This window comes from Phlebotomus papatasi, chromosome 1 (genome assembly GCF_024763615.1).
Source record: "Phlebotomus papatasi isolate M1 chromosome 1, Ppap_2.1, whole genome shotgun sequence".
In the NCBI taxonomy this organism is placed as follows: Eukaryota; Metazoa; Arthropoda; class Insecta; order Diptera; family Psychodidae; genus Phlebotomus; species Phlebotomus papatasi.
This window is the reverse complement of record NC_077222.1, coordinates 37,846,529-37,869,303: the sequence shown is the minus strand read 5'-3', so window position 1 is coordinate 37,869,303 and position 22,775 is coordinate 37,846,529. Positions and strand designations below refer to the sequence as shown.

The following is a 22,775-nucleotide window of genomic DNA, read 5'->3' as shown; positions in this document are numbered from 1 at the left end:
CTTCGCCAAAATATTTTGAAATCCTACTCCAGGATCTTTCATGAGTCCTCATTAACTTTTCTTGCCTTTAATGTTCCTTTCTCACTTCATATTCTTTTCATAGGGAAATCACTTATGACTCAAAGAACCTGTTTACCTTTTAATCATCCCTCTTAGTGCATTTTCTCATATCTCTGCAATTTTCATATCCCCATCCACATTCTCCGAGAAAATGGAAATTTCCCCCTAAAAACCTCGAGTGCATTATTCTTGTTCTCTTGTGATTTCCTAGAAGAAATACAGCAGTGTTCAATTTACCGTGTGTATTTTAATTGACGAAAATCCTTCCCTAACGTCTTCACTGGAAAGATTTGCCAAATAAAAGGAATATGGAAATGTTATATGTATTTCAGGGTCGTAATTCAAACACGACGTGTTATATGATGTATTGAAAAAAGTTAATGCTTAAAAATGTTTCAAGAAGAAAATGGGGAAGTATTATCTCGAAAATGATATTTTTTTTAGCATAAACAAGCAAAAGTAATAAACATAGGTGGAAACCTCTGTACATATATCTGTACTATCTATCTAACTGCAAAAAAAGGTCCATTATACATTTAATATAACGATTACTTATTTTGAATATATCTTTTTGTTGTCTAATAAAATATAGCGAGTAACTAAGCAAATAAATTCACAATAAAATATCAAGATTTAAATTATCATATTAAAAAGTGTCATTTCTTTTATTTTCTTTTGAATTGTTCTTAGGACATTTCTAAAATATTTTTATTTTTACGAGTAGTAATCTTTAACAATATCATATTACATAATAACGTGCTTATTGGTTCGGATTTTGATAATCTCTTAATTATTTAGCAATTTATACGCAATTCTAGAAGATTCTCGATTTTAGAATAATTAATTTTTTTAAACGATATTTTAATATATTGTTCAAACTCTAAATTTGTTAGTCTAAGATTCTGTGTTATCCATAATTCTATAAATGACATTAGACATTACCTTAGGTGTTTTTACATGCAGCATTCATATCACCTAACTGAGGACCTCTCGTAGAGAGGTCCCTAGATCAAGCCTGGATAGATGTAGGATCGGTAGTAACTTTTCCTATCTCTACTCTGAAAAAAGTATCTCGTAAACGTCGTAAACAATCTCGCAAAAAATTGTAAAATAGGTCGATTTATGTGGAAAAGTAACAAGATGTTTGGCTACCCCTGTCGCCATAGGGATTCTTGTAAAATCTTTTCATTTTCAACAAGATATCTTGTTAAAAGCGAATCCACCAAAATTAATTAACAACATTCTTGTAAAAGTTTTCTCAAAATCTGGTTTTCATAGGAATATCTCAATAGATGGCGTTGCAAAATATATCGTTTTCTCTTTAATTTTTATCTCTTTGTTCTCGAAATGGTCTTGGAATATTTTCTGTAAAATTGTTATACACCGGTATGATGTCTGCAGGAAAGGTTAAATAGAACTTTTAGAGACCATTTCCGACTACAAAATTGTCATTTTTTGATGAATAAAGAAAAGAATACTGACCAAACTTTTACAAGATCTTATATATTATTAGGGAAATGTAGGCATTGTTCGAACAGAGTGAACCTTCAAACGATGCGAATTTTCTCTTTCTTTGCATAGAGCTGGCCTACCATTTCTCATCTCGTTTCATGAGCCTAATAATGATCTATCTTATGGCTACGAAATGACGAACTAGCTCTTTATAACGACGGCTCCATTTGTTTGAAGGTTCACGCTGTGCGAACCATGCCAACATTCCCCTAGTAAAAAATGTGGAGTATCCGGCATCAACATGATATCTTGTTGAAAATGAAAAGATTTTACAAAAATCCCTATGGCAACGTTCGGGATTTTGGCTTTCTGGATTTTGGCTGCCACCAAATAAATCTTATGCTGGGATATAATTACACAAGAGTCTTATTTTTGGAGTAGATTGACAGGCTCTGATCCCTTTTTAATTTCAAGTTCAAGTTTTTATTAACCTTTATTTTCTTATTTTTTGACATTTAAGATATTCCAAAAAATCTAATAGGAAATATTTTAGCCCTGAGGCGGATGATATGTAAAAATATTTTTTCTTTTGCTTTCGAAACCGATTTTCGAATGTCTTTTCCACGTAACAACATAATCAATAAACTCATTTACACTATAGTAGGTGTTACTATAATGTACATGATACTAGTTTTAATTCTTTTGAACTATCGATGTTGCACTTTGCGAAAAAAGGATGTAATAACACATCTTTGTGGCAAAATCCACATCTATTTTAATTGTTTTTTCGTCTTTTGCTTGCTAAAGATTGAAAGTGCGGATTTTTGGAATTATTTAGAACGTGAAAAGGAGATTTTATAATTGAAATTGTAGGAAAAAATAGAGATGTTAAAGCCCAGTTGGGGAATTTTATATAGAAAAGACTGGCTAGAAGTTATAATAAGTCTCACAATGAACAACAAGAAGACAAAATTAATTAAATATTAGTTTTTGAAATGCTATTTACCTCTTTGAATTGTAAAGTCCTGTATTTTTAAAGTTTATTTAAATTTCAAGGATGCCTTTCTAAATTTTTTGGTGAAAATTCATGCCCTTGTACTAGTACTATTTTTATATTACATGGCTCCATTTTACACGTTTGGTAAAAAAAGTGTAAAAAAAGCAGGACGGTGAATTCTTTACTACTTGTGGAGTTTTTTTTGGCTAACGACATCGGAGTATTTGTACACCTTTGGCCTCTTTAGGAAATCCCATTGAAAGATTCACCGAGGACTGAAATGAATATTTTAGAGACTTCGTGCGCTTTTCTCGCCGAGAAAGCGAAAATATGGGTGAAATCGTATTTCTCCTCTTTTCTATGGACCTATTGAAAAATTCCTAAGAGATCGGTGACAAAATACTTAAATCTTTCTTGGCCCCATTTCGGGGGAGCTTTAAATTTAACAGAATCTACCATTTTTTTCTTCTTTTTTTGCTTCAGTAATTTCTTGTGATTTTTTTCGCGGGAGTGTGAGAAAAGTAATTCAATTTACCTTTTTTTCTTACACGCAAAACTGGATGATTGGCTCAACACGTTCAATGGGTGCGTGTTTCTTTGTCACTTTTGTTAAATAAACCGTCACTGAAGTGCTGGATGAAATGGAAGAATTTTCTCTGGGAAAGAAGAAAAAAGGCGATAAGGTGAGAAGGATGGTTGACATTGGATCATTGAGACAAATTGAAAATTATCCCCTTTCGCTTTTTTTGCCCCTTCATACTATTAAGCGTACATTCTTTAATAGCATTGCGACATACTTTTCTCTATCATACTTATGTAAGTCTAGCATGGGAAATTCACTATTTTAATCAATCTCATTCTTGGACGACAAGAAAAATGCCTTTGAACACGGGCAAAGTTTTCCACCTGAAAAGATTTAAGACAATTCAAGATTGCACTTTAATGAGAGTTGAAAAAGCACAAAGACACGAGTTCAGGACACTTTGCCTTGAATTATTATTTTTATTCGTCGCATTCCCAGAGGAAGAAAAGGCAAAAGACATGGAAAATCCTTAGGAAAAATTTATGTCTCTATAGCAAAAGCTCAGTAATGCTTTCTGCTTTACGTAGAAAAGGGACATGATGCATGTTAAAATATTCCTTGAAGAAAAATAATGATCATGAAGGTGAAAAAATAATTAAAATGTGATATGAAGGAATATTCAGATAAGTTTTCGCGAAAATACATATTTATAATGTCTACTGCTTTATGCTTAATTTATAGGAAAATATATTATTCGCTTACGAAAAGAAAGGCATAAAACATAACACGAGACTTGTATGAACTCTTTGAATTTCTCACATTAAATTTAAAATATTGTCTCAGGCATTAGTTCTCAGACTATTTTTGTAAGTTATATAAATTATTCAATTTATTTTAGTTCCGTTCCTCTTAAATCTATACAATTTTAAATAATGTGATATTTATTTCGTAACTTCAATAAAAAAGAGTTGCAACGTAGATCTTTTAAGGAGTGTCCACGATAAAATTATTCTCAAGGAAGATGTTTTAAAAACAAAAACAACATAAATATTAAAAAAAAAGTACTTTACTTCATTGTAGATTATTTATATAAACTTTTTATTCAATTTATTAATTATCAAAATTTCAGAGTTTCCTTTGATTACCCTCATCAAGGTCTTCACCATTTTATTTTAACCGCGGTGTTTGACCTTTTATTGCAATTTTTCTTTTTTTTTTGAAGTTTTTCATATTTTGGGCAGGTTTAGCCTTCCTCTTCAGAGGTTCTTTTTGATAATGATTCAATGTCTCTTCAGTGGGATGAAGGGGATGAATATTAGAGGTGTGCATTGAGTTCATCTCCTTGGTTAACCCTCTATCAGGTAAGACCGTCTCAAGACGGTCATTCTATAAATCGCATTTAGGGGGAAGTGGGGCACCTTTGAAAGTGGGGCACCTTTGAAATTGGGATTTTTCTCCTATTTTTAAGGGGTACTGAGCCATATCAAAATGTAATTTAGCTTCTCAATCTCTTAGTGTAGCTAAATTATATCATGGTAAGGCTCAATTTTAGTTAAAAATAGCTGAGAAATCCGAATTTCAAAGGTGCCCCACTCCCCCCTTCTGCGATAATATTATTTATTTGAAGTTAAAATTTATTCGAAGTTAAAGAAACAATATCCACAGTATCCTCAATTATAGTCTTACTATCATATTTTCTGAGGCTGAACTCATTTTGACCTTTCGTTTGTTTACCATCTTCAGTTTTGTGTGACAGGTCAGAGAAAAAACAACAAAGTTTCGTTTGCAACATTTTTCGTTTTCAAGTGCAAAAAAAATCGTTTTAAAGTAATCTAACTGCAGTAAGAATTTTATTTCCTGACAGATACGTTATTCTAGTTTGTATATTCCAATTGTTAAATGAGAAAAAATTAAAAGTATGACTTCTAGAAGGAAAAAAGGAAGACAGCCTGTGGACGGTGTTATCGTTAAAGACGTAAAATGTTCAAAAATTACAAAACATGTTATTGAATATACATATATAGAACATACATATTTAATTCATTTGGTTGTTCTCAGGGGGGTGACATTAGCTCTGAAAAATGCGACCGATTTTATTGTAAATTTTTCCCTGTTTTCGTACAAATTTCACGAGATATCTCCAAAACTACGTAGGTAGCCAATTTGGAGTTTTCGGTTGCCTATTCAATATTAAATTGGCTTTTAATTTACATTTATATTTTTTGCTAATTTATTCTAAACTGACAGAAAACAGCTAATAAACTCAAAAGTTTTTTCGGCGCACTAGAAATATATGGGAAACATAGGAAATGTCATGCCCCTGGTTGTTCTGGTAAAATATATTATTGTTTCGCAGTATATTTATTAATTATGGAAAACAATTGAAATGACACAAAGACTGCCCAGAATGAGTAAAATTGTCGATTTCTGCGAATTAGGCGAAATTGATAAAGAAGCAGACTTCAACAGTGATGAAGAATTTTTTAATTCGCCCTTTAATGTCCCAGATCGTGAAATAAAGTCAGAAGATGAGCATTATATTTCAAAGTACCTTCAAATTATACAAGAAGGTGACGTTTTCATATATGACCTGTAACCTATTCGTTAAAAATTAGTCTCATTGACACACCTGCAGCTTCATTAACGTCTAATTCTAAAAATTATGAATCGTTTTTCTTATAAAAATTATCATTTTTTAGATAATATTATAGAACATTCATCCATAAAGAAACGTTCAAAAATTGTTTATTTTATTTGTTCACCATTTTTCAATAAAGAGATTTCAGTCTTTTGATGCCTTAAACCTTAAACAGAAATGACCGTCTCCAGGTGGTCTTTACCTTTTCTCACCTAGCACCCAAACGAAAAGAGATAATGAGGAAAGGATGATTTTTTTTAGTTTATTGCACTACTTTAGACAAAATTATTTAACTATTTTTTTGCGTATTAAAGAAAATACTGTTAGAGGGTTAAGTGACGGACATAATTCTCCTTCTATCATTCTTTGATTGTCTTTGAGTAATGACATGATGCCAAATTTGGCCTGAATATCGGGAGCATATCATGACTTCTGTACAAAGACAATAAGTGCCTTGACAGACCTGAGGATTAGCCGAGAGACGGCTTAGCGTAATTATATTAGAAATAATGATTAAACTACATTTCCATCATTTTCCAATAAGTCGTCTCTCGGCTTAAGTCGTAAGTGTGTCGAGGGCATAAGGCATTTTTGGAGGCACTCCGTGGCGTAAATGGCCAAGCTCATCTATGTGAAGAATGCCTTCCTTTGGAGTCCACATGTGCAGATCGCCATCCAAACCATGATTTTTTTTCGAAAACTTGTCATTTCTAGAATGTACTTTTTGCAACATCCAGTGCAAGACTTTGCTGTGTAATATTGCTGTCTTGGTAATTGTTTGAAAGACGTCAAGAAAGAATGGAAAAAATTTCTGATGATCTTGTGAAGCCCATGACAGGAGTTAAAAAGAAAAGCTCCGAAATTTATATCCAATCAAAAATCTGAATAAAAAATAAGTATATTATGTAATCTACAATAAAGTAAAGTTAATTATTTTTTTTAATATTATCTAGTTTTTGTTTTTGAAACATTTTTCTTGGGCACAATTTTTGCGTGGTCATGCTGTAAATGTGAAGTAAGCTCAAAATCATGCTAAAAAGGAATCGGAGTAAATGGGTTATTTTAAGCGCGATTTATTTTGTTGAAATTGTAATTATTTGTTAATAAATTAATTTTGAAAACTGACTGCATATCTATTAACGTATTACCACAAAAATGCAGAAACATTAACTTTTATTGAGCACTTCTCAGTATAATAATTGTATGTGGTAGATAAAGTGAAATGCATTTTATGTCTTAATTAATTAACTAAGATACTAAGAACAATGGATTACTAACACAGAACTTAGAACAGTCTTTTATTACTCTAAATTAAGTAATTAAAATTAAGTAATACGTAAATATATTAATTTATTTAACATCATCAATTTTGCCAATAATGTTCACATTTTAGGAATGTCATTACTTTTCATTTTGTCATTGTTTATGCTATAAATACTGTTCAAGGGTTCATTTTGGCTATCAATCAAATAAATCATCTATCAAATCATTCTCTGATCTTTAATTTAAACTTCATCTACTCAATATATTATAAGAGAAACACGGAAATAACAAAACGTTGTATAACTTTGCAGCTGTATTACAGATTGATTTTCACCTTTTAAACTGTTATAATTTTTTCTCTGAACTAAAATTCCACCTGATTCTTAAAGCTAATTGTCTAATGAATCTATTGATATTACATTTATGCCCAATTGACTTGAAATTTATAGAAATATTTAACTTTTAACGTGAATACAGCAAATTTCTGGGACAAAAATTCAATTTAAAAGTAGTAGATGAAGGAAATTATATCCTCTTTTTACAGGATAATTTAGTATTTTGACTGAGGAAAATGAATTGATAACACTGAATTTAAAAAAGTGGTAAAATATGGACTAAAACTCGTTTTTACAGTTAACCGTATACTTCAAGCGAACAACACTCCATGCTCTGCTAGACTAGTTTGGTCGAATGTCGATGAAGGCATACTTACCTGGCGTAGGGGTTACCGTGATCATTAAGGCGGTTCCCCCGAGGCGAGGCCCTTCCATTGCACATCGGTTGGGTTGACCCTTGCGATTATCTCTAATGTAGATAACTCGTGCGCACAATTTTTGTTAGCCGGGACTGCGTACGCGCTGTCCCGATTTTTTCTTATCACACATTTTCTACGTTGGAAAAAACTCTCCTCTTTAACCCATTTGAACGTGAAGGAGATGGGATTCCTTGGTGACCGTAACCCTTTTCAGAGATTGTCAATCATTGCGTCAAGATGAGATAAAATACTTTCGGGACAGAAATTCCCAGACAAGGGATTTCAACCCCATTCTCTCGGGGTTATTTCATTGTGTGTCATAAAGTAGGGAAATCTTTTCATTCACAATGGGCTTTCTGGGTGGAGATGGAAAAAAAGGAAGACTTTCATGGACAAAAAAGATGGCCTGTATTCCTATTAAGGGCATGTGATTGATCATTTGAGACACTTTCACTGGTGAGATGTCAGTGGCCCCATAATTTCGCTGGAATGCTCAATAGGAGAAAATTGCAGAGAGGCATCTCCCCGAGCCAAATATGAACACGGGAATCTAATAAAATAACAATGCCAAGTGGGAATGAGATTTGCGTGTTGGCCTCCACAAAGTCCACACGAAGTTCGGATGGAGGTCAAAAGTTACCACCATGCAGAACATTTTGGGATTTTCTTTAGCCCAGAATTCCCGGATTTTTTCCCCCTTAGGGGGTATGTAAGCACTTTAACTTTATTTTATGTTTGCACTCAACTTGGAAATGATAAAGTTTAGGCCCCTGTTTGATTTGTCATGTACATAATATGATTGTATTGCTCGACATATGAGAGAATAAACATTTTCCCATTCCGGCTTCAGGACCTAAGCTAAGAAAAAAAGACGACTTCTGCACATTATCCCTCGACATCACATATGGATTTTTATGAGGGAGAATCTGAGAGAGATTTAAGTTGATGGGGAGGTTCAGAAAAGAAAAATAGAAGAAATGCCTCCACATCCCTCAATTTGTGGGTGGCTCTTTTCCACCCCGATGACAGTGCTTTGAAGAGCATTTCACTGACTTGTTCAGAAAAATTCTTAGAGTGACAGAAACAGACATTTTGAATCTGATTTAAATGTACAATTCGCAATGAAAGAAATTGACATTCCTCTAATTCCTCCAGTTTCTATCCATATTAAAAAAAAACATTTTTGCAGGGAATCTACGGGAAAAATTTACTTAGGAAGATAGAGACAGTTTCATGCCAGAAGCAGTTTCATCCTGTTACACTATAACATCCTTTATGGGCTAATAATGGGGTGATCACCTAAAGTTTTTTATAAACAACACCGAGAAAAATGTGGATGGTAAAATTTACCATCCTCCATACAAAATTCTAATGGCCGGATAGTAAAAAAGTCACCCAGCAAACGCGATATTAAATTGGACTGTCAAAAATTGTAGAATCTATTGAATGGATAGTAAATTCTAATAGCCGGATGGTAAATTTTAATATCCCGGATATTAGATTTTACTAGCCGGATGGTAAATTTTACTGGCAGGATAGTAAATTTTACTAGCCAGATATTAGAATGAAAAATGACGGAAAAATTTATTTTTCCCTATTTTCATTAATTTTTGGCCATTGTTTGAGGGCTTGGGGCCCTTCTTGGATGACATTCTCTGTATTTCAAGCCATTTTGGTGCGTGAAAATTGACGACTGCGCCGAGATTTGAACACGCTACCTTTGTGATGACAGTCGAGCATCTTCCATCTGCGCCACGAATAGCTATAATGTATTCAAAGCATATCGGGCACCGTTTCATCGGCACTCACGATATTCCAAAATGACATTCTAACAGCAGGATGGCAAATTTTACTGCCTTGGATAGTAATTCCAATACAAATTACTATCCTCCGTTAAAATTTACCGTCTTCCAGTTAAGATTTTAACATCTAATATGCGGCCAGTAAAATTTACTTCCCGGATATTAGAATCTAAGAGAGGTCAAGGTAAAATCTAAAGGAGGATAGTAGATTTTACCATCCGGCTATTAGAATTTACTATCCATAGGATAGTAAATTTTAAAATGTCAAGATGGTAGATTCTAAAGGAAAGTTTCTATGGAGGATGGTATTTTCTACTATCGTTGGATAATGAGCTGGCGTGATAGATATTCTGTGGGGACACTTCCGGTAATCGCCAGTGGAAATTTATTCACCTCAAGAAGAAAAACAAATTTTCTGTCTTGCCCAGAGCTTTCGGTCCGGATGTGGACCTTCTTCAGTGGTCGACTAGACTATGTTTTTTGAATTCCTGAAGTTCGTTATTCTTTAAATATTGGAGGATCATCACCAGCAGTAATCACTTGGGAAGGTTTTACTAATAGATAATTAGTTTTCTTGCTACTTTTCTAAAATTTTCTTTCTGCAAATTGTGGTTTTGATGTGATTTAATTAGGCGCTTTCTGACTACTTTTTACTGACTTTTAAAGTAGTCAGAAAGCGCCTAATTAAATCACATCAAAACCACAATTTGCAGAAAGAAAATTTTAGAAAAGTAGCAAGAAAACTAATTATCTATTAGTAAAACCTTCCCAAGTGATTACTGCTGGTGATGATCCTCCAATATTTAAAGAATAACGAACTTCAGGAATTCAAAAAACATAGTCTAGTCGACCACTGAAGAAGGTCCACATCCGGACCGAAAGCTCTGGGCAAGACAGAAAATTTGTTTTTCTTCTTGAGGTGAATAAATTTCCACTGGCGATTACCGGAAGTGTCCCCACAGAATTTTCTACTATCTTTTGAGGCAGTAGAATTTAAAGACACGATTTGTAGAAAATACCATCCAAATTTTTCTCGGTGTAATTAAAGAGAATTTTGCCTATTACGTATTTAAAGTAACATGCACTTTTCTTTCAGTTTAAATTAACTTTTAGGAACAATGCAGGATTGCGTGTGTCCGTGGGGAGATTAATTACCACCGAACGAAGGAGGAGTCTGGGTCAAGCTTCGGAAGTGGATGAATATTAAAATAGTTTTGTAGTCCGGAGGTTTCCTCCGCAGCACAAGGTTATTTTCAAGTGGAAGTGTGCAGAGTGAAGTGATGCGAGTACTCATCCGGATGGCGGTAAGACGCATGCGGTTATAGAAACGCTCAATTCTGCAGAGTCGTATTTCAAAAGTAGAAAGAATTGAGGCAATGGATATCGACAATTTCATCTGGAACACTACTGTGGTGGCAATAAGTACCCCAAAAGTAGCTATATCTACCCAGGCCGGGGCACGTGTAGCCAATGTGTCATACTTTTTTCATTATCCTCTCTAGAAAAAGTGAAGAATTTTAGAGCTTTGAACTACACTGTTTCATACAGCGAATATCCTAATGCTACTTACGGCGTTATCACACTTTCACATTAAAATTTTAATGTGATTCACATTAATTGTCGCTTGTGAGCGTCCAAATATGTTATTTGTGTCTTTGAGTCACTTAATATTTGGGGTTTTTCTATTTATTGATAAAGAAGTGAACTTGGCCTGCAAAAATAAGTTTAAATTTACCTAAATCATAAATATTTTTCACATTAAAAAATTAAAGAGAAAATCGCTTTAATTTTTCGCATTAATGCAATAAATCAATTTATATCAAATTTTGCGGGTCAAGTCTACCTTTTTATCAACAAATAGATCAAATTTTGAATAATATAAAATGATTGAAACACACCAATTACACATTTGGACTCTCACCAGCGACAATTAATGTGAATCATATTAAAATTTTAATGTGCAAGTGTGATAACACAGTTATGAAACATAAAACATTAGACAAACCTCATCATTTTTTCACAAATCATGCGCGAAAAAAAAAGCTTCATTTGCTGGCTAAAAGTACCCCGGTCTCCCCTAGTAGGATCGAAGATATCTCTATTGAGCAAGGAATACTATTAGTAATGCACGTTAGTAGTGCGTTTTCTTATAAATAGGTGTTCAAATTTAAAATGTCAAGTGGTAGGGTGGAATAACCGGCTGTCGCCATGTTTAGGAAAAAATTAAATTCATTTAATCATAACTTTTGAATCCTTGTTACAAGATAAGTCAAATTTGACACAAAGTTACTTAGATGTATTGGCTCTAGATACGTGAAAACAATAATCCTAGAACATAACGCTGGACTACTTAAAAAACTGATTTTTATTAATAATGCAAAAATAACCATTTCGTCGCCACTTTTTACCACTTTTCGCCAGTTTTGTAAAATTTGTAACCACTTCTCGCCACCCACTTGAAAAGAACCACACTCGGTTATTTTAGGCAATGCTATGAAAAGAATACATTCACCATTTCTCTTTCCTTGTGATCACTTTATTATTACTCTCTTTAAATGATTTTTCTTCACTTTTATTTGAGAAATCAAATTTTGGGGCTTTTGCAGAAAGTGAACAATGCAGATTTGACAACTGAGAATGTACGAAGTGAAGTTAGCGTCGCCTATTGAAAAGATATGGCGACAGGTGGTAAAATCAATTCCAGAATATTACCACTTCTCGCCATGCCTCATTTTTATACAAAAATAATATAAAATGAAATATTAATTGACTAAATACAAATTTTATGTATTCTACAAGTGCAATTAAATATTCAATAGACAAATTATTTACCCAAATAGGTATTTTTGGCCTGATGAAAATTTGACGACACTTAGTACATTTGGTAAGAGATGTTGGATTCGATGCACTTGCTTAAAATATTGCTCTAAAAAGTGATCAAAATCGTGAATCCAAAACGAATAATTATTATTTTTCGATTCTATGCGTAGAAGCAGAAACAATACAAAAAAATTGCGACTCATTTATTTCATAAATTGCGAAAAATAGCGATTTCAATGTAAGTGGCGAGAACTGGTGATTCCACCCTACTGGAAGTTTGGCAAAGTGTTAATAGATCACAACACTAGTTCTGAAAGCACCAAAAGATGTTCTTCTCACCTTATTGCATGAACTTTTTACTTACACGCCCTCCTTTTGTTGCATTTAGAGATGCAGCATTTGATGCATATGCTCCAGGAGGTAACTTCCTTTTATGAGCCCACGTTTTGGCGGGCCATCTCATTTTTTATATGCTGCAGATCGGGGGCAGCCAAATCCCGAAAGCCAAAATCCCGAATTTTCAAAATCCTGAAAGGGATGAAATTATATGGAGGAAAATATTTAGAATAATTTCCTAAAACACAGAAGATTTCCCTTTGCCTCCAGCAAGCGCGGCTGTAATCATGGGAGTAGCTGTGACACTTTTAAGAATTCGGGATTTTGACTTTCGGGATTTTTGCGTTCGGAATTTTGGCTTTCGGAATTTTGGCGTTCGGAATTTTGGCTTTCGGAATTTTGGCGTTCGGGATTTTGGCTTTCGGGATTTTGGCGTTCGGGGTTTTGACCGGGACCCAAATCCCGAAAAGGCCAAAGTCTCGAAAGCCAAAATTCCGAATGCTCGAAGTCCTGAAAGGGATGAAATTATATGGAGGAAAATGTTTAGAATAATTTCCCAAGACACAGAAGATTTCCCTTTGCCTCCAGCAAGCGCATTTAATATAATTTATTTAATCTAGTCATTTGATCGAGACAGATAATGGCAATGGCATAGCAAATGCCCAAAATCAGTCAAACTTTTTCAAAATCAACATTTTATTGAAGATATGAACACTATAGTAAAACTAAGAAGTTCATTAGGAATCCCTCTAAAAAGAACTACAGTTAAAAAGAATGATTTCCATTAAAGAACTTTGACGAAAATGATCGTACATAAAGTAGTTCAGTCATCCAAATAAAGCGTCCTGTCTGTACAGTTTTACTTTGAGAGTTTCCTCAATTAAATCTACTCAAAAAATCAGCAATTAAGCTTATAATTCAGGAAAAAAGTCAAAATTAATCAGCTTAAAAACAGCTTCTTCTAAGAGAAGGGATCAATGTATTCTAAAAGCGAAACTTGCAGGAGTGCATCAAAACCACATTGGTTAGGACTAGCCCTCTAAAAATCCCCCTTTAAGGCACAACAGTATTTTACCTTTATGACAGAGGAAACGAAGGAAACACTTTTGTGGGAACCATAACAGATCATTGGAAAAACTGATCACAACTGCAAAGGGATCAAATAAACTCAGACTAATCCCTGTAAATATTTATCGATTTTTCAAATAATATTGAACATTATGCAGTAAAAATGTATCCTAAATTGTTACACACTGAGGACTTAGTATAATCTATTAGAGATCCTCTACTTCCCCTTAAGGTGTTTACTTTCAAATTTTATAGACTAAATTCTCGAGGATCAGCTTGAATTTGTTTAAAAGCTTAAGTTCTCTAAGCAGGGGATTCAATATCTGGATACGGTTAATATTAACAATAACGCCTCTGAGTGAAATGTTCCTTACGAAGATAGTCTTAGATATTTTTCAAGTAAGAAAATTCAGATTTTGTGAGAAAAGTGATCTATTTGACTAATTTCAGCCAGCACATTAACTAGGTGATTTAGGGTCCAAGAAACACCTCTTCGACAGGGGACCTCTATAGACACTTTTGCCAAAATATTAAAAATTTATTTAATGAATCTATTCTGTATTATTCTAGATGTCCTGAGTAGCTGCCAAGTCTTCTGGTTAGGGGGGCGAGGTTCAACCAGGGTTCGGGGACTGCTGGTGCCTAAAGTGAACTGTGACTGTCGTTATAGGACTCTGTTCGTTAAGGGCGTTCCTGCTTTAAATAGCGTCCCGAATGACAGGCGCTCTTCTGCAGCTGCCATTCGACTTTTTTTCAAATTGAAGTCTGAGAAGCTCAGAACTTGTTTCTTTTGTTTTCATTATCACACAGAGAAGTGATTTTGAGAAAGCGGTGTTGAATTTGGGGTTGAATTTGGTGTTGGTGTTGCTTGAACACCAAACGTAGTAGCATTCACACCAAATTAACACCTAGTTTTGAATCAATGGTGTTCTATGAAATGCTTTGGCGGTGTTGTATTAACTCCGCCACAGAAATCTCTGAAATGGTGCAAAAGTAACACCATCAATTTTCTAAACAGTGCTGTTGCAACGCCAAACGGTGTTCGTCGCTCACCATCGACCACACACACAGAAAAATGAAAAATTCTTAAATAGAAACACCCAGGAATTTAATTTCAAATCCCATCCAATGAATGCCAATGCCCTAATTCTAAATCCTTTGATCATTTAGTTTTAGTTGCAAATCTGTAGACATTTTTCATTTATTGGTGTAAAAGGAACACCTATATTTTCTTGAGATGGTGTGATACAAAATCCACAATGGTGTTCCAACAACGCTAAATTTGGTGTTAATAATTGGTGTAAAATTGGTGTAATCAGAAACCCAAAGCCGGTGTTAGTTACTTTGTGACACCACTTGGTGTATTCTGAACACCGAATTGGGGTTAGTTGATTTTGGGGTTGAGGTTGGTGTGTCCGACAACACCATTTGGAGTTGTTATGCCACTAAAATTTCTCTGTGTGATTCTTTTAAATTTATACTCTCTGAATTTATTAACTTTTTCTTTTTGATTTTCTTTTCTTTTATTTTATTTTCACATATTGTAAAAGGAGTAACCCTACTTTTGTAAATAAATATGTTATTATTATTATTATTATTATTATGCCCAACACACAATAACTTTTGTTTTGTAAACATGTTTTTGACATTCCTATGAGAGTGAATGAAACCTAGATCTAGTCATCTCGCTCACTCTCATAGAAAATTTTAAAAACATATTTACAAACAAAATTTGTTGTGCGTACGCACAATAACTTTTGTTTTGTAAACATATTTTTTGACATTTCAGTTAGAGTGAATGAAACCTAGATCTAGTCATCTCGCTCACTCTCATGGAAATTTTGAAAACATGTTTACAAACAAAAGTTACTGTGCGATGGACATAATAAGATGATAATATTCAATATTTAATATTTTTGATCCTTTTCAAATGTTCTACGTTTTTATTAAGCTTTAAATGGTAAAAATTTTATTTTTTTTCTATTTCTGTTTTATTAATAGTGTAACATTTCATGGAAATTGAATGACTCACTGGCAACCAGCACAAAATTGTGAATTGGAGGACGAAACGATGGGATACGAGAAACCCTTTTGGGAACAAAATGAGTGCGTGTTTTGGCTCTGCGGGAGAAATAATCTTGCACTTTGCATTGCAGAGGGACGATCCTGAAAAATAAATCACCTCAACGACTCTGAAGTGGGTGGTGAGTTGGAGAAGAGCAGCTCGTGGCCACAGGAAGGACTCCTCTTTTCCGACATGCTGTTAAAGTCTGAATGGTCTGAGGCATAAAAAATCATGACTGTTATTGCCCCCTCTGCTAACAGAAAAAAAACCAACCACTTGTGCCTCCCTGCAGCAATCCCACAGAAAGAAGATTCTGAATCATTTTCATGGGGGAGTTGGAGAGGTGCGGTTGGAGAAGAAGATTGGGCGATTGCTAAATGGATTCGAGGTCGATACAGTGATGTGGTTGTGTATTTGAGGATATTAAGCGCGAAATCCAATATGTTTTATTCATATTTTCTCAGTTCTCATAAATTTCCTTCAAGTGCGTTCAATTTTCCACCTCTTCTTCGTTTTCAAACAATTTTTTCCCATCACCCCCCAAATTCACGATCATTGAGCAAAAATTGTTCATGTTCAATTCTTGTAACTTCTTCCTCTTTTCCCTCATCGATTGCAAAAAAAAATGAGGAAGGAGGTAGAGAAACCGAGAAACCCTTCATAGGTCGTCGGGATGGGAGGAAGGAACGGAAGGAAGTTTTACTGGTGAAATTTGGATTTGAGGATGCGCTCGGGATGAAGGGAAAAGTGAGCTAAAGAAAGATAAAATGCTAATGGGCTTATTTGACTCTTCCCGTTTGTGCGAAATTGAAATTAATTTTCAAAGTATTTTCCCATGTGCGAGAGTTTTCCCAGGCGATGAAATATTGGAAGAAACGACAGGGCTTTTTTATTTGTTCCCATTCTTCGGTAATTCTTGTTGATTCACCCTCAAGCCCCTCAAGTCAACGAAAACTCCAATGATTTAGGAAATTTCTTATTACATACAATTGATTATTTTTCGTTTGCTAAATTACCAAATCACTGTAGTTTTGTCGAGCTTTATTTTCTTCGGAATTTTAATAATTTATTCGACTAAATAGGCGGATAATATTGCAACAAAACTAATATTTTATAAATAAATATATAAATATAGGAAACACAATAAAATATTCATCAAATTTTATTAACAATATCAGTCTCGACACGATAAATATAATAATTAACAAAATCAGTTATAAAAGTGCACAGTGCACACATTTCGCAATTAATCAAATTATTTATTTTTTGCCACTGTATAAATTAGAAATATTATTCACTGGGTATCTACTAAAATTGATTAAATAATTAATTTAACAAGTTTGCGTTTGATATTTAATTTAAATTTAATCTAATCAAGATATCAAAAAGGAAGCTCAAAAATAAAGTTTAAGCATGAAATATTTTATGCCTTTGCAGCCCTATTACAGAGATTGATTTTCACCTTTTTATTGTTATAATTCTTTTCTCAGAACTAAAATTCCATCTAATTCTTAAAGCTAATTGTCTAATGAATCTATTAATATCACATTTATGTCCAATTCACTTGAAATTTATAGAAATATTTAACTTTTAACATGAATACAGCAAATTTCTGGGACAAAAATTCAATTTAAATGTAGTAGATGAAGGAAATTATTTCCTCTTTTTACAGGATAATTGAGTACTTTAACTGAGGAAAATGAATTTATAACACTGAATTTAAAAAAGTGATAAAATATGGACTAAAACTCGTTTTTACAGTTAACCGTATACTTCGTGCGAACAACACTCCGTGCTCTGCTAGACTAGTTTGGTCGAATGTCGATGAAGGCATACTTACCTGGCGTAGGGGTTACCGTGATCATTAAGGCGGTTCCCCCGAGGCGAGGCCCTTCCATTGCACATCGGTTGGGTTGACCCTTGCGATTATCTCTAATGTAGATAACTCGTGCGCACAATTTTTGTTAGCCGGGACTGCGTACGCGCTGTCCCGATTTTTTCTTATCACATTTATTCATGAAAATATTCCAAGCGTATTTTTTGAAAAGGATTTTATTCTCCAACTAAAATAAATATTTATAAAGCTAGGGTAAGTGTGCCAAATTTCGGCATAGTTGCATGCAAGCGTCAAAGTGTCAAGTTTGAAATGTAATATTTTAAATACAAATTGATTTTTTTTTATTCTTTCTTTTGTAAGAGTGTTGCATGGAATCTTGTAAAGAACTTACCGTCTTTATTTACTCTACACTACAATCATTCTTAATATGTTTTAAAATGAATAAAAATATAGACATAGCTTTGGTACCCTATTTCGGCTACCTTCATTCTCATAGTTCCTTGACCTTTGGGAATTCTTCCAATATCTTTTTCACGTCATCTCGTTTGTCGAAGCTACATTTTTTGTTATTCTTTTGCATTGTATAATCTCTAGAGTACGTAAAATCTAAAAGTTCATGGAAATTCGAGGAACAAAAAAGGTGGCCGAAATTGCAAGCTGGCAGGAATTTGGCACTCTTACCCTAAATATTTCTAAAGCTAGATTTCTTTTACTGCACTTCCAAAGTTTTACAACAATTAAAATCTAAAAAAAAAATTCACAATCTTCTGATAATACTTGTCCCCCTTCACAAGCGAAACTTTGTCTTATTTAAACATAAATAAATATCTTGACAATGTCCTCTTTTATTTATTCAAATTGTTTTTAACAAAATTAAACTGAGAATAATGAATTATTAATATATCGTAGTTATTAAGTGCTAGAAACTTTTTTATTTTATTAGTATTTTTCTAACTGCGTGTAAAAAAAAGTTGCAAAGTTCTCTTGAGTTTTAAAACTCTTAACTTTCCATTGTAAAATCTTGAAATTCATTTTAGTGATTGTCATTTGCAGCAAGATATAAACCCGAAAACTTTTGACACATGAAATTGTCAACTATGCAATAAAAAACTAGTTTACAGTAATGCATTTTTAATAGCTTTCATGACTTTTTCGCACATTGTGAGAGAAGGATTGTCTGATATGGTTTCATGCCTTTCTATGCTAAATACTGAAAAGATTCAGGTCTGTTAATTATACTTCCTTTTGGTCAATGACAAATAAAAAATTGATCGAAAATGATTTTCAACACTATCAGAAAAATGTCAAGATATTACATAACCTGGTACTTTCCCTTTTACCAACAATGTATCAATATTTCCTGAACTAAAAATGCATTATTTAACAATTAGAAGGTGAATTAATAACATTGACCATTTTTTATACTAAATCTATTGCTCAATCTGCAGCAATTTTGTTAAAAAAAAACACCTCAATTTTCATAATCGTAAATTGCGCTCAATGAAGTTTAATAAATTTCCATCAAAGTTCATCATTTGAATTTAAATTTTTATAAATCTTCTGTAGAAGTTTTTCTCTTCTAGAAATTTGTCTTGTCTTTCTTTGATACTTTGCGGATTTTAAATGATTCCCTCTTTCTTTAAAAAAAACTGTTTCTTTTTAAAATGAGAAATTTTTACCAAATTATCCACTCTTAAATATTTTTTCGAATTTATACCGCGATTTAGTGGTATAATTCCATGATTTTCATCTACTTCTAGTTTTTTGAACTGATCTTAATAGTTTTCTTAGCTTTCTATTTCTACTTATGGCACCGGAGTTTTATTGAAAAGATTCACTCGGACTTTTCTTTGAAAATAGATGTCAATAATGTAGTATTTTAAGAGATTTAAGAAGGTTTTCCAGGAATCTTTCCTTGAGTCTTTACGGGATTGAAGTGGATGAAATTAAGTTATTCAATTTCATTCATGACTGTAATCAGCAACAAGTTCTCTTTCATGTGGTATTACCAGATTCCACTCATAATATTGATTTTACTGTATGGGCAAAAGTTGAAACTTCCATTGAAAAGTCATTCACTTGATCAAAGGATGAGAAATCAAAGAAAAATCAAATAGAGTGGAATTTGTAAAGAAAATTTTCAATAAATCCTGTATAGTCATATAAATGAGGATGTGGAAGAGATTGAAGAAAGACGAGAAAACGATTGAATTGATTCTATTGCAAGTTAATGAAACTCAGCTGCAATTTTCCTTCTGGTTTCACCATCATCAAATTGTCTCTCTCTCAAACACCTGGTGATGTCCCCCCAAGCACAAATTTTATTGGTGCTTCCGGACAAAGATTGTGTCTGCCAGAGAGCAAAATACTTGGTGTATGGGGTAATCCTTCGCGTTTTCAGTCTTAAGGTCTTCTTGGGTGAAAGCTCAAGGGAGGGGTGAACTATCAAAAGCTCAATTCCGTGTAACGATTCTGTCAACTATGTGTCGCCCATCGAGTTTCCACTTCCCAGCTTTGTCTTGCAATACGGAAACAAAAAAGAATATAACCCGGGATACTTTTTGTTTCCCTTAGCGAAATGTAAAGAAAATAGAGAAAATAAGTTTTATAATACATAAAATAAATTGTTTAAATAATTATTTGTGACATCTTATTTGTAGATGTGCTATAGGTGTTCATCATAATGTTTGCAAGTAAAGGTGTCTATCATGGGAAAACATTGAGATTGCCCATATTCATTACATATCACCTATGTCACCTATGTGAATGACAAGTGCAATTCTAATATGCAAATTCTCAATTGGAGGCATTCATGTAAGGAGTAATCAAATCTGTCACGTGTGTTATGACAACTGGGTAAGTTATTTCATAAAATCACCGGCTTCATTCTATACTATTCTAAGTCGACTTAGACTTATATTACTCCGAGAGATCTACAACTGTTGAAAATTTGATGGTCATCCGGCGCCCGTGCAACAAAATATTCATTCTTTTCAAAAAAAAAAAAAAAACTTGGGCAGCACAAAATCGCCAACTTAACATGGCTCTCCTGAAAACATGTCATTCTGAGATAGCATAATATGGAATGGAAGCGTCGAAATGTTCTAAACTTATTAGTATGATTGTCAAAATTTGCACTTTGGCCTCAATTCTGAGACCAAGATCAAGATCAGAAAAATCTCAAGATTTTGGTATTCTGAAATCAAAAAATCAACATCAAGATGTCAAATCTATCAAATGTCTTGGAATCTTAAAAATCCAAGATATACGCCGTGTGAATTTTAAGATTTGCAATTCTAAAACCAATATTTCAAAATTTCAGAACACCAAATTTTTTGTTTTCTTGAAATAATTCCAAGGAAGTCTCGGAGGTGCTTGGAATTATCCAAATATTGAATTTGTTTAAAGTAAGGAATATTTTTATAATTAGTGATTCTAACAACAATTAACGGGTTACCGAAAAACCGGTTAACCGCCCTATTTCCGAGACAGATTGAAAACTCGTTTTTAGAGATGAAACCGGTTTCAAACCGTCTCTATCAAGATAATTTAAGATTTCTTTTAAGCTCAGGTTTATTTCTTAACCCTTTAAGGACGATTTGAACAGCGGTGTCCCATAAAGAAAGTAGTTTTTCCTGACTACCTAAAGTTACTAGTACATATGTCTGTACGTAATTGCAAAATATAAGGTTTAAGCAAAGAATTCTGTGGGTTTAAGGAATCTAGAATATTTTTTGCAAGTCTCCAGCTATTTGCTATATAATAAATTTTTAACCTAAAAAATTACGAATTTTTAAATTTTCATATTGAAAACTGATTTTAATTATTTTTATAATTCCAATTTTTTTCAAGCAAAACCGTTTTGGAAAAAGAAACTACAATACTCAAGCATAATATTTTTCATTAGAGTGAAAATTATCATTCATTGATATCGTCAGAAAAATTACTTAAATTTTTTGGCTATTTTTGTTCTCATCGTTCATAGAAACAAAAAAATACAACAAATCAGACTTGTTGGCTTTTAGAAAGTTAGATGTAAGACGTTTTATAAGTTTTGTTTATCGGTTTCATTTTTCTTGCTGATTTTCGGTCAGCGAAAATTGTCTCGTCGTCAAAGGGTTACTGCAAAATATTTCCGTTTATATTCGTATTCATGAGTGGTCTATAGCAGTATTTTGCTTTGTTTAAGCGCATTTTGCACAAGATTTCAGAAAAGAACCTGGAGTGTGACGTATCGAGAAGAGTGAAAGGCAGAGTTTGGGAGGTGACTGACTATAAATTTATTTGACCCGAGGCTTATATTACAAATGTCCTCAACGGGACCCTACCGTTACATGACATTCATCGAATATACTTCACTTCCCCCCTCTAAGATCTTCAAAACTTTTTATAAAATAATACTTAATTCTTTACAAATAATTCTCTACTAAAATTCCCATATTATTTTTATTTTAATAAACAAACTATCATCATATTAATTCATGCAAAATTTAATTTTTTCTTAATCCTCTCACTGCGTCTTGGTATTGGTGTATCCTCCCTTAACTTTGCTCGTTTCCTCTTCTTACATTCTGGTTCGGTAGGCTGCGGTGGCGTGCAGAACTCTTCTTCCTCTGGTGAAGGCTGTTGTGGAGATCCTGCTGGCGATGACAGTTGAGAAGCATTCCTATCGACGATTACCTCCCGCCGCACAAATTTTTTTAATTGGTCGCGATGAGCCTTTTTTTTGGATCCATTAACATCGATTAAATATACAGTTGAAGTGAGTTGTTTGACCACTTTAGCTTTCGTCCATATAAGACCCAATCCCAATGTGTCATAGTACAAAACCTCCTGGCCCGCGCGCAGCTCCTCCCTCACTTCGCTAAAAATCTCCTTCGAAGCAGCTCTGATTTTTCGCTCCTGAGGCACCTTCTCCTTCCGATTCAACAAGGTCGTCAGGGTCCGTGCGGTATAATTCATCATTATCGCATTCGGAGGTAACCCTGTCACTGTTGATGGGGTATTGTTGTGCCTGAATAAAAAATGAGATATCTTATTATTCAATGACCAATTCTTTTTCTTCTCATCGATCATATATTTCTTTAGAGCTTTTTTTACTGTGTGCACAGATTTCTCAGCGGAGCCGTTGGATTGAGGGTGATAAGGTGGAGCTGTTTT

General features: G+C 33.6%; 1 protein-coding gene and 2 non-coding genes across 3 annotated transcripts in view; all 3 read left to right on the top strand.

Annotated features, from left to right (window-relative positions):
• Nucleotides 1-16,196, top strand: part of LOC129809606 (uncharacterized) — a 71,923-nt gene extending 55,727 nt beyond the window's left edge. The window contains exon 3 of the mRNA XM_055859599.1: nucleotides 16,039-16,196. Within this exon, the coding sequence (XP_055715574.1) occupies nucleotides 16,039-16,196 (158 nt within the window). The remainder of the gene's footprint in view (nucleotides 1-16,038) is intronic.
• On the top strand, nucleotides 7,638-7,799 carry LOC129800112 (U1 spliceosomal RNA). The gene has a single exon (XR_008751587.1). It is a non-coding gene; the product is annotated as a U1 spliceosomal RNA (small nuclear RNA).
• Nucleotides 16,197-17,610: 1,414 nt separating the features above from the next.
• LOC129800137 (U1 spliceosomal RNA) lies at nucleotides 17,611-17,772 on the top strand. The gene has a single exon (XR_008751608.1). It is a non-coding gene; the product is annotated as a U1 spliceosomal RNA (small nuclear RNA).
• The last annotated feature ends 5,003 nt before the right edge of the window (nucleotides 17,773-22,775 follow it).